Source organism: Dipodomys merriami, unplaced genomic scaffold, assembly GCF_024711535.1.
Source record: "Dipodomys merriami isolate MVZ:Mamm:240054 unplaced genomic scaffold, mDipMer1.0.p SCAF_16, whole genome shotgun sequence".
Lineage (NCBI taxonomy): Eukaryota > Metazoa > Chordata > Mammalia > Rodentia > Heteromyidae > Dipodomys > Dipodomys merriami.
This window is the reverse complement of record NW_027202937.1, coordinates 866129-879197: the sequence shown is the minus strand read 5'-3', so window position 1 is coordinate 879197 and position 13069 is coordinate 866129. Positions and strand designations below refer to the sequence as shown.

Sequence of the window (13069 nt, the reverse complement as noted above, 5' to 3'; positions counted from 1 at the left end):
TTTGCCAGGCACTTCTTCCACTTTTCCAACATGTATCTCAATAGGGAGAGGCTCCCTTTACAACCTCCTTATGGTAATTTTGACCTGAACCTACACATTCCTTTAAACCCAAGGCCTGAGCTAGGAAAACAGAAGCTTTCCTTGTGGCTGAGTCAGCTTCTCAGAATGACCTGGGGATGTGGTTAAAATGCAGATTCTGGGCAACAGATTGGAGCTGAGGGCTGGGGAGTTTTAGCTTCCAGTGAGTTCCCAGTGTGTGCTGTAGTGGTGCTAATCTACGCAGAATCCTTTAAGGAGGATGGTCTTCAAAAGACAAAAATGAAATTGACTTTTCTGGATGGCAATACAAATTGGAATGTTCTTGAATGTCCTTAAGCGTCGCTTGAATGTCTTCTGTGTACCAGGGCTGTGTGAACCAACCTTGCTCAGGAACCCTCCACAGGACTGAGTCACTCTTGCGTTTTGGTCCTGAGAAGGGGGTGGGGTGATTTGTTCCACCAAGGAAAGAAATCCAAGGGCTATGAAACCCCAGCGTGGTCTGGGACCAATCTAGAAACTTGGCATTTCAGATTTCTTCTTTAAAAGTTTTTTTTTTTATATTGAGCATATGCAGATATGTCCAGACATAGCCAAAATAGGCCTGCGTAGATGCTGATCTCTCAAATAGAATTGAAAAGAAACGTGGTCCCACCAGGCTGAAATAATCATCAGTGGGATAAAATACCGAAGATTCTGCAAATGCAGTGCGTAAAGATTGCTTCAGTTATTGGAACTTTTTTAAAGAGGAAAAGACCAAAAAAAATAGTACCATGATCATTAGTGGGATAAAATACCGAATATTCTGCAAATGCAGTGCTTTTTGCAAAACACTGCGTAAAGACTGCTTCAGTTATTGGAACTTTTTTTAAAGAAGAAAAGACCAAAAAAAAAATAGTACCATGAAGCTGGTAGGAGAGGGAAGGAATGCTACTTCCAGGATGGGAAGGAAGCATAGTCTGTCATATATTTCCATGTGTCATGGGGGGCTTATTCTACCTAACTGCACCCTAAGTTTCAATTGATCCTGAAACCTGGAGGAGGCCACTGTCAGGCCAGCTGAGGGCAGGAGAATGAGGAGAAGAATTTATGCCATCCTATCTGCTCCTTTTGAATTTGATAGCCACCCTTCATCCCCGAATTTGCCCAACTAAAGGAGTCAGATATATGTACTTTAGAAGAATGATCTCATTTGGTTGATGGTAGGTTTTTGCTGAAGCCAAGAGCAGGAGAGAGGCTCCAGGCCCGAGCTTGCTCTCACCTCTTTTGGGTGCTCACAAAAAGTCTAATGAACAAAAGAATTCAGACCTGAAAGCCTGAAAAATACATATGCAATTGTGTGTTAGGACCCCGTGATTCATGTTTTACAGTCACGTCCATGGAATGCCCTGTAAATCCTTTGGAATGCTGTGTATCTGTCTACCCTATGGAGGGATGTTACATAATAATAGAAACCCATCCACTGGCTGTGGAGAGCGCCCATCATTTATTTCCCTGCACTATGGTTTTGCAGGTGGAAGAAGCTGGCGCCCTTCTTAGAGACGAGAGCCGCCTCATGTCACAAACCCACTCCACCTGACTTAGTGTCAGGTGCCATGTTTGGCAGATGGCACGCGCTTGCCCAGACAGGAAGCTTCATTCTCTGCCAGTCACTCTCAGAAGCCAGCCTAGTTCTTGCTTATGGATCTCAAATATCCGTCTCATGTTAATAAAGAGACCAGCTTCAACCAGATGTCGAGTTTTTCCTTCAAAATTCAGTATGGCTACATTGATATACTACGCTTTATACGTGTCTGATTGTACATGTGTGCTTATAGGTTATGGATCCAAAATTAATGGGATCAAAGGTCCTGAGGCCTGGGTTCTGTAGAGTGCAGCTTTAACATAAAGGCATGTCACAGAGGTTCAGGGTGACACAACATTTGCTGAGACTGCAGGACCAATGCACGGCCAGCACAGTTCATTAGTCAACCAGCATCATGAACAGTGTCTACTCAGGACAAGACAGGGTGGGGTAGGCACAAGTGAACAGCACAAGAGGAATACAAGATAACCCTTGAGTTTAGTCAAGGACACAGTGCAAAGGTCACATCCCAGGGCAGGCTGGAGGCTTTATGGGATGTCGTGTAGCGAATTCAGACTTGGGCATATTTTATGTACAGGTTTGGAAAATCTGTATATGTTTCCTTTTTTTTTTTTCCTGTAGTAGTCTAAGCTGCATATTGCTCTTTTTTTTTTTTTCTTGTACCAGCTTTAGCTAAGCCTCTGTGTAGAATCCCCATAGAAGGCAACTTTCGGTGGCCTTGCTTGTCAGTGTCACCTGGTCAAGATAAGGAGTTCTAAGCCCTCCAGTGCACAGATCTACGCGGGCGTCCTGACAAGAGCTGGGAGATAACCTGTGTTTCATCGCCGCTCACATCTCCCTGTCCTCAGAGCTCGCCGTCTTCACATTGCCTCTCACCACTGACCCGACGCTTCCTTCATGCCCGGCGATGGCCACCTTCCCATCAGGTATCCCCTCGCTGCTATTTATTCTGTGAGGTCCCGCAAACCACGGTCCCTGCCCACCAGTAGAATTCTCCAGCACTAAAAGTCTCCATATTGGACAGGTGGGAAGCATGGTGACCTGCGCACTGCAGGGGAGAGCAAAATGAACTCAAGGACTAAAAGAAGAAAAAAGTGCAGATGCATGTTTTCCTCACACCACACACACCAGTAGTTAGTTGTTGAACTCCAGTGTGCACCCGAATCATGAGTCAGGGACGCACGCGGACAAACACCGCCACTCGGGAATTAACGTCATCTCCTTGGATCCTGAGACCCTAGGGCTCCCATTGATAAGAGTCTGGGGTTTCCACCATAGTGATGAAATGACAGTTTATGCCGCAAGAGCCTGTGTGTGATTTGGGCTGTGTTTGTGAGGGGCCTGATGGTCCCAGGAGACCTCAGTGTGGGTGCCTTTACCCCAACATACCTCATCAGCCCCCCACAGAAGCCATGAAGACAGAGACAGACCTGCACAATGGAGGAAACATGCAGAGAATAGAGCAAAACAAGTGCTTCGGCCCATATGTAGCATTTCTGTTCATTTCACAGTTCGTAGACTACTTTTACTATATTCACCTTTGTCATCAATTGCTCTGTTCCTATATGATTATTCACTGTTGAGTCCACCAAGATGTACAGCTACCCACCAACTGATCCAAAAGTTTAGATGGAACACTCTTAAGTCTAGTATGGTACTGACTCAGTGATGTATATATAGATACACACACACACACACACACACACACACACATCTCTAGAGATTATACTGGGTGAGGATGCTGGAATTAAACACTTTGATGTCCCTAAGACAGTAAAACTAATCTCCGTCTCGTGTGCCTGCACATGCACATAGGAAATCATATGAGGATAACTAGTGATGATTAAATGAGTATGACGAAGACATGAGGGTTTGGAACTGTAACTTCCCAAATGCTATGGCCAGGCCCACAACACATCCAACTGATCCAAAAACCTCTTACACCCAGGAAGGGCAAAGGCCATTGAGAGTCAAGCAGTAGTGCACATGAATGAACTACAGATTTGACTCAATAGGAAAACTAAACCAGAGTCAATACAATGGAGATTCACAGCATAGGCTAGAACTCAGTTGAGACTTTAGGCTGGAAGGACATCCTCTCCCCCACAACCTCTCTTCAACAGCAATGATGAAAGACTGAGAAGATGCAAAGCATGCTGCCTCAGTGCCCAAATCGGCCATGATCCCACCAGTAAGCTTGGAGCAGAGAAGTCCTATACTGGGAGTTGAAACTGACAGCTCATCTGTCTAGTTTCACTAAACTCTACAGAGCTTCACAGCTTGGCATGGGTGAGACTCTTGTCAGCCTCTCAATCCATTCCAACAAGGACACCATGGGAAATGGAAGGAGGCCATTCACCAGCCTTTCCGAGGGACTCCTAGCTCTAAGTGGACTAAACCCTCCTTGAATTCGGGAAATGAAAAAGAGGCTTTTCCCTCTCTCCAGAATCCTGAGAAAATTATTTCCATGATATATCCATATTGATGGTATTAGATAAGGAAGTAAATAAACAGATAGTTGGTGATTTTTCTCTATCACTGAATGATACTGGCTGACTGTTGTTGAAGCTAGAGTCCCCTCCTAGGTCATTATTTCTGTGAAAGCACGCGTGTGCACATGGGCGATCACACACCCACATGCTTACACATTCTTACACACAGAAGGAGGATCTGTCCTTCTTCATGAGAAACACCTGTCTTAGAAGTTGTTGGGTGCTCAGGATTCTGAGCCGGACTGGGTGAAGCATGGGAATAAATGGTGCAGTGACTCTCTGGGAAGTCACATTTGTCCCCAGAACTTCAGTCACCTGGAGACCACACCTCATCACCTGCTTTAGTTCAGTCCTGACAGTGGAGGATGAGTGCAAAAATCTCATTTGAGCAACCAAATTTGAATTAACACCCCCCAAAGCATTATACACCTATATCTATATCTATATCTCTCTCTATGTGATCTGTATCACTCGTGGCAGATATATATGTGTATTAGATGCTGGCACATCCCTCGTTCCCTATCATTTCTGTTGATTGTGGGATGATACCTTTTCCCTTCTTTATTTGTCTTCCTGGGGTGTTACAATCTTGCTTTCACTTGGATTTTCTTGTAGGGAAAGAAGGATAGCAGGATGAAGTAAACTCATTCATTCCTAGGTGAGGAATTAGGTGTTTTTTCCCCCACTCCTCTTTTTACACACAGAACATTTCTGCTTCTTTTGACACACAAAATTCACATGCACACAACTCCTGGAATCTTTCCTTCAGTCATAAACCCACAGACCACACACACACACACACACACACACACACTCTCACAGGGTACCAATCTACAAACTCCCAGGTGTAAAAGAAAGAAAGAAAGAAAAATCAAGCCAGGCTGAAGATGGAGGTAGGTGGAGAGATGGCACCAAGTGGATGTGTAATCAGTAATAAGAAGTACATGGATCCCCAGAATGAAAAGAAATGCCCCCCATCACAATCGTTCAGGACTCCCCCTTCCCTCCCTTTCCTCCCCCTCCCTCTCCCTCCCATTTTTGATTTATTAACCCTGAACAAAGAGGTCATTGCAGGGTCTCAGAAAACTTTTCTTGGGGAGGGGGGCTGTCTTTGCTCTTTTTTTCCCTCCCTTTTTATTTTTTAATTTTAATTATTTTTTTCTCTCTTGGCCATTGATTTGGCCTTGAATGAAGACTCTAAGCCACCCCCTTCGGGGGCCTGTTTCCTTCACTCCTTCACCCATCTTCCCCTCTCCCCCGCCCCCTCCCCCACGCCCCCTCCCCCCAGGAAGCTAGGTGTCCAGGGGTCGAGACCTCTGCATTTCTTTGCTCGTTTAGGGCAAGAAATGAAGTTTCCCGCGGGGCAGGAGCATGCAGGAGGCGCCTACCTTCAATTTAGTGCTCGGGTACCTCATGGGCACCCTGGCTGAGGTCTTATTGGAGACGGCAGCCTGTCTGAGGTCCTCTAGCACTGAAATAATATCATCCAGCACGCATCTCTTATCCTGATTCCTCAACACACACAGATGGGAAAAAGTATAGTTATAGCCCTTGTGCTTCACCTTCATGCCGAGCACGGCGCGGTGGGTCTGCAGCACGCGCTCCGCCTGGAGCAGGATGTCGCCGCCGGGCGGGGCGAGCAGGATGAGGCGGCCATAGCGCCCGGGGGTGTGCAAGTCCGAGTAGAGCTGGCTGCGGGACTGGTCCAGCGGGAAGAGGCTGCCGGCCAGGCTGCGCTCGATCTTGGCCAGGCTGTGGCTGGGGGCCACCAGGCGCTCCAGGTCGCCCTCGGGCTGGAAGCGGCGGAGCGCGCTGAGGCCGAGGGCCGCGGTCAGCACGGCGGGCACGGTGAGGAACAGGACCGGGTGCCGGCTCACGCACAAGCCCAGCCCGCGGCAGCACGCCCGGAGCGCCCGGCGCAGCGCCTGCCGCAGCATCCTCCCCGGGCTCGGCGCGGCGCGGCGGCTCCGGCGGGCGGCGGGCGCTCGGCGGGCGCTCGGCGGCACAGGTGACACGTGTCCGTCCGTGGGCGCGCGCGCCGGGGCTGCCCCGCGCCGCCCCGCGCCTCCCCGCCGCACCCCCGCCCCCCGGGGCCGCCCGGCCTCCCCGCGCCCCCCCCCCCGCCCGCCCCGCCCCGCCTCCCCGCCACCCCCCGACCCGGCCAGGCCCCGCCTCCCCGCCCCCCCCCGACCAGGCCCCGCCTCCCCGCGCCCCCCCCGCCCCGGCCAGGCCCCGCCTCCCCGCGCCCCCCGCCCCGGCCAGGCCCCGCCCCCCGCCACGGCCCCGCCCCCCCGCCCCGGCCCCGCCTCCCCGCGCCCCCCCCCCCCCCCGCCCGGTACCGCCCCCCCCCCGCCCGGCCCCGCCTCCGCGCGCCCCCCGCCTCCCCGCGCCCCCCCCCCGCCCGGCCCCGCCTCCGCGCGCCCCCCGCCTCCCCGCGCCCCCCCCCGCCCGGCCCCGCCTCCGCGCGCCCCCCGCCTCCCCGCGCCCCCCCCCCGCCCGGCCCCGCCTCTCCGCGCCCACCCCCCCCCCCGCCCGGCCCCGCCTCCCCGCGCCCCCCGCCCGGCCCCGCCTCCCCGCGCCCCCCGCCCGGCCCCGCCTCCCCGCGCCCCCCGCCCGGCCCCGCCTCCCCGCGCCCCCCCCCCGGCCCCGCCTCCCCGCGCCCCCCCCCCCGCCCGGTACCGCCCCCCCCCCCCCCCCCGCCCGGCCCCGCCTCCGCGCGCCCCTCGCACTCTTTCAAACACTGCAGCGGGCTGGCTGCGCGCGCGCGCGGGGAGGGGGGCGGCGCGGGGCTCGACCCTCCCCCTCCTCCCCCCTCCTCCCCCCTCCCCTCCCCACGCCGCGGCCCGGGCCGCCGCTCACCGCACGAGCTGCGATCCCGCGGTCGCGCCCTCCCTCGGCGTGCTGCAGTCCTCCCCACGGGGGAGGGGGCGGGCGGGGGAGGGGAGCAGGGGGAGAGGGGCAGGGGGAGGGGGCGGGCAGGGGGAGGGGCTCTGTGAGAGTTATTTTTAGAGTTTGGGGTTCCTCCCCCCCACCCCGCGGCGGCGGCCCGCGTGGATGCATGCGAGGCGGACGGGGCGCGGGTCGGGCTGGGGCCGGGCTGGGGGGACCCGAGCCGGGGCGGGCGTCCCCGGCCCCTCCCGAGCCCCCCACGCCGCTGTGTCTCGGGGGCGCGGGAAGGGAGCACGGAGGATGATGCTGCATTTCTAACGATCGCAGCCCGCAGCCCGGCCCGCCGCCCCCGGCCACGCCGGGCACCGGGCTCCCTCCGCCCTCCCCGCTGGCCGGGGCTGACCGGAGCCTCGCCGGCCGCCCCTGCCCCGGGAAGACCTGCGCCCGGTGACGGCCCACCACCGCCGGGAAAGTTTTGCACGCGGGTGCCAGCCCACTCTTAGTTTTTCTCTGCCCGCCCCCCCCCCGACTGTGTCAGGCCATCCACAGCAGCCCCCCCTCCTCCCTCCTCCCTCTCCTCTCCCCCTCCCCCTCATCTCTCCCTCCTTTCCCCCTCTCCTCCCTCCTCTCCTCCCCCTCCTCCCTCCTCTCCTCCCCCTCCTCCCTCCTCTCCTCCCTTCTCCCCTCCCTTCTCCCCCCCCTTCTCCCTCCTACCCCCTGTCAGTGAACTTCAGAAGCAAACACTAAAAGCTAAAATAAAGTAAACCCACAGTGCATCTCCCTGACCCTCAAGGAAGGAAGCTTTGGGGTGCAGGGGATGAGGCTTCTGCAGGCAGTCAGCTCCAGAACCTTCCAGACCACTGTCCATGGGGCCAGGGCTTTTGATTGTTTTTATTTTTTCGCCTATGGGACGGAGCCCGTGCAGGCCTGTGCGGCTGGAGAACCTGGAGAACGGGGAGAAGACGGATTCTAAAGTTGGTGAACCAGAAGCTCGATGGCTAACGTTTCCCCGCTTTGCGGAAGGAGAAGACGGAGTTCCACGTCCTCTGCCAGCTGAGAGGCCGGGAGGCCTGCGCGTGCTGCCCAGCCTCGTAGCCCAGCTTCCACCACACCCGGGGAAGGCCTGCGCGCACAGACCAGCCTCTGCCACACATGGGGAAGGCCGCGCGCACAGACCAGCCTCTGCCACACTTGGGGAAGGCCGCGCGCACATTCCAACCTGTGCCACATCTGGGGAAGGCCTGTGCGCACAGCCCAGCCTCTGCCTGCTGAGAGGCCAGGGAAGGCCTGTGCGCACAGCCCAGGCTCCGCCACACCACTGTGTCCTCCAAGTACCTTCTTGTTTGAGCAGAATCGACTTTTCCTGGAAGAGACCCATGAGAGGGCGCAGCTCAGGATGGTGCTTGAGGCCGGGATCGAAGGGATGGTGTCATTAAAACAAAAAAGATGAAAGGAAACCCCCAGTCTTTTGAATTTGAACGTGGCCTCCATGGCTATTTAGTTCAGATTGCTACTGGATGCAGAATAGCATCTGCAGTGTCATGGCTGCTTCTCTGTTGAAAACTGTGATCTCCTGATCTCCCGTGTTCTTCACGTCTAAGAACTTAGCAAGTGTTTTGGGTTTTTTTTGCTTTTTGTTTTTCCAGGAAGACTTAGGTATGGTTTTGTCCGGGGTGGCATCTCCCAGAGTTCAGGTGAGTTCCCCGCAGCGCTCATCCCCCTCTGGGGACGGTCACCTTTCCTGTCATTTCCCATGAAGCATTCCACTGGAACTGGAATTGGAAAACTTTGGCTACGCAGAACAAAGGAAATGTCTTCATCACCCATTTTCCCCCCATAGCTTCTTTATTGCATTAGATATATTTTGTCACATCCTTTGCACCAAGATTTTCTTCTGACAGAATAGCAAGAGAATTTTTTAGGGAAAAATAAAACACGGTTGAGGAAGCGATTTCCTTATATAAACAAGGGCAGCAGAGGCGGTGGAGGTTAAGTGACTTCAAGGCTAGACATAGAGTTATTTGTGGAGCCGAGACTGGTGTGTGGTTATTCTGTTTCTTAGCAGATTGTGTTATACTTATTTTTTTTTTCTGTTGATGTCAGATAGGCCTACTTCTTTTTTCTCATAATAAATATGTCAGGATCATTGTCTCTTTTACAGTTTTCATTTTCCTCACATCCTTTCCCCCACAGCCTCCACAGAATTAGGGAAGAGCAAAGCTTACAGCATATACTTGGCTAAAAAAAATGTATGGCACATTGCTAAAATGAATGACTTGTAAGAAGAATTACAGAGCCTAAGAATGCACGCATTAGGAAACACCACCTTGGAAAAAACCAAGAGCAAACACACCACAAAAAAGATGAAGTCCGAATTAAAATAGTTTGTTTATTACTTAAATATCTATAATTTTAGATTCTACAAAAATTTGAAGACAGGTTAAGAAGATTCCCTTATAACCTGAATCCTGTTTCCTCTATTATTTCCATCTTAGGTTAGCAGAATACATATTGAACCGGTACTTAATGGTTATTGTTCACCAAACTCCATGGCTTCTCAGTTTCTGTTCCATGTCTTTTTGCTGTTTCAGGATCCCATCCACCATCCTGAACTGCATTAACTCATCTTGCTTCTACAGTCTCTTTGTGCTATAGCAGTGTTTCAGACTTTCCTACACTTTGATTGCCTAGATACTTTTGAGGAGTAGTTAAGAGGTGTTTTAGGAATTTTCCTTAATTAGGATTTCCCTGATGTCTCTCTCATAATAGACCAAGCAGAGAAGTGTGAGGGAGGGAGAACACAGATGTGAAATGCCATGTGTGTTGGGTCACAAAGTCCTATCAACATGGGCTGTCACTCTTGATGTGCATCCAGCCACCAACCGGAAGTAGTACCTTCCAGGTTTCCCTGTTAGAAATGTAATCTTTCTACCATCTTCCATGCCAACTAAGTTATTACTCCTTGAATAGGAAGTGAGGAGCTAGTTCACTTCCTTCTCCTGTGAGGTTATAGTTTATGTAAATTACATTGAATTCTTCTACACATGTATCTATTCCCTTCCTCTATTCTGTTCATTTTCTATTTTGTTCATTTTCTATTCTATCCTACTCATTATATGAATATAGATTCATAGATACTTGTTTATTTTTACTTTGGCTCATAATTCAAGACTATCTTGTTGCTCAAGTGATTCTGACTTCAGCCACTTGGAGCACCTTCAGTTGATTCTTGGGTCCCTGTGACATACAGTGTTATGGTGTAGGTCATTGCCCTCTCTTCTTGCAAAGTGTGCACTGTTCATATTCCAAGATGTTCCAGGCCCATCTTATATCTTTCTATGATCACTTGTAGAGTCGGCCACTTTTCCAAGGAGCTTTGGATGCAATCTTGCAGAATCAGGTTAGAAACAAAGCTGTAGAGGTTTCTCTTGCTGTTTGTCACTGGAGAAGCCTGTCGTTGAATTCTCCATTACTTCTCATGCCTCTTAGCTGACAGAGTAAGGGTCTGCAATCTGTATGTAGGCCATGTTCTCTTACGTCTATCTTAAACTAAATAAGAGTTCATATGAAAATGGTGTTTATTAAGCTAAATATGAATTTATATTGATGTCCCCAACTTCAATTGATTATTATTGTGGCCCCATTTCTCCTCGCTAAACCATAACCACTCATTTCAACAGTGATAAACCAGGCTCTAAGAATGAATTTTAAATTGCTTTTCTATTAAAAAAAACACATTAATTTTTAATGGAAAGTTTGTTTAAATGAAGGAAGAAGAGCACGGGTGCTTAATTTTGATGTCGGGCAAAGCTAATCTTGAATGCTATTAGGGATGCATTAGAAAGATAAATGATAAACCAAGAAGGGTTGTATTATCCGTTTTTCAGATCATCTTACATCACAGCTCTGTAAGATCGCTATGTTCATTATCCCCGCAATTCCAGCCATTATAGAAGCCTCCAACGCTGGGCTGATGTGAAAGGAACGTTTGCATCTTGCTCAAGGCAGTCTTCTTACTTGGTGGAGGAAAGTGAGACACCAAGGCCCTTGCTCCAGGTGTGTCCTCTTTCAACCATTGACGTGGAAGGTCACTGTGAGGCCGTTTCCTACTCAACCAGCTGAAAGGGTGAAGAGACTAGAAGGGCATCGCTGCTCATCTGGGAGCAGTCTGTGGGTCTTCCCTGTGTATTTCTCACAGCAGGACTTCATCTCCTGGGAGATGAAGCCGTCTAGTCATGTGCCCGAGTAGAAGAGGAGGTGATCGTGACACTCCTGCAGTCAGGTCCCTCACCCTTTCCCTGGATTGGCTTCCATGTTTACCTGCAATTCTGTGTAAGTCTAACAGCGGACTCCCGCCTGCCTGTCATTGCACAGAGGACTTGCTCGGCCGTGGCCATCTCAACAGTGCTGGCTGGTGGACTTTAAGATTCTTGATTTCTTGTTGTGATAGCTTGGGAGTTTCCCTAGGATGAACCATGCCTCCTGCCTCTGGCTGGTTGTATCCAAGATGGCCACCACTTAGGGGGATAGACTTTTAGAAGTGGTATTAGTTCTCAGCAATTTGGAAGTCTCCAACTACAACTGGCTTAAATCATACAGACATTTCTTATGTTGATTCTTTTAAAGAGATGTCTCAAAGAATGGCAGCTATAGAGATGGTTGATTACAGGTACAAGGGGTATCAGTGAGAATCCAGGTCCTAGGCAGGTGCTGGTGGTTCACATCTGTAATGCTAGCTACTCAGTAGGCTGAGATCTGAGGGTCGTAGTTGGAAGCCAGCTTGGCCAAGGAAGTCCATGAGTCTTAATCGCCAATAAACTATTCAGAAAAAGCCGAAGTGGTGCTGTGACTCAAGGGGTAGAGCACTACTAGTCTTGAGTAAAAAGAATCTCAGGACAGAACCAGGACTCAGAGTTCAAGCCCAGGACTGGAAAAAAAAAAAGAAGGAAGGAAGAAAGAAAAGGAAGGAAGGAAGGAAAAGAAAGAAAGAAAGAAAGAAAGAAAGAAAGAAAGAAAGAAAGAAAGAAAGAAAAGAAAAGAAAAGAAAAGAAAAGAAAGAAAGAAAGAATCCATGTTCTTATCTCATCCTGCTTTGCCTATGTCCAGAGCACTGGTTTGGGCTCATGCTCATTCTGTAGGCAATACTTCTAGGCCAGGCCGGACCCTGAGATGGAAGAAGCAGCCTGTGCTATGTTTTGCTTCTAAAAGTAAAGAAACCTTTCCTGGAAGACTCTCAGCAAATTACCTCGTAAGTCTCATTTCCCATGCCCGTGTCCAAATCAATCACTAGTGAAAAGAATGATAATGTTGTAATTGGTTTAGGCCCATGTGAGCTCACACTGGGGCTGGGACTGGGGCCAGGCTTCTCCTGAGCCTGCTGCCAGGTGGGAGTTTATGGAGGGTTTATTTTGTGTGTTTTGTTTTAAAGCAAAATTTCTCTAGGAAGAAGCGTGGTGTGATTTGGGGGGAGTTTGGATCTTGGGCATCTGATATGAAGGTGGGTGCTGAGATTTTTCTGCATGGATCAATTTTGTTAAGACTTTGCTTCCTCATTGAAAAATAAAACGTTAACACATTTGTTTTCTTCCTGATTTTAATTTAAGTGGTATAGAAAGGGTGTCAGTGGTCTTTGAAAAATAGTCCTATGTAAATAGAATACAAATATATATCCTTCTCCTGAGAAAAATGACTGTGGTGAATATATGATTTGGAGCTAGCTGTCTGACTACACAATCTGTACAAAAATCTTATCTTCATGAGAACAGAAACAAATTTAAAGAAGATATGTATTAATTGGTAGCATGACATGAATGCTACCAATTGAGCATTAAGTGTGACTTGAATGTTATTATACCTTGTATGCTTAAAACATGAAATAAACACCATTCCTATTTTAATGGTAACTTAAACTATATATATGTTCAAAAAAGTCAGGCAATGCTATAGACACTCTCTCGTTTCAAGTGAGTTTATGTAGAGAATTCTTGTCTTGTGGTAGAAAAATGTTTGATGTTCTGAAGATTTCATATAATCAAGGTCATGGTATATATCTTCATCATTGGTTAAG

The 13069-nt window shown here is 50.1% G+C and overlaps 1 protein-coding gene across 2 annotated transcripts in view; it reads right to left on the bottom strand.

Annotated features, from left to right (window-relative positions):
• The window catches only part of Ptchd4 (patched domain containing 4), a 96767-nt gene extending 90717 nt beyond the window's left edge, over window positions 1–6050 (bottom strand). The window contains exon 1 of one of the 2 annotated variants that reach the window (XM_070023335.1): window positions 5502–6050. In XM_070023335.1, the coding sequence (XP_069879436.1) occupies window positions 5502–6050 (549 nt within the window). The remainder of the gene's footprint in view (window positions 1–5501) is intronic. The other variant, XM_070023336.1, reaches the window with a different exon arrangement.
• Window positions 6051–13069: the final 7019 nt, after the last annotated feature.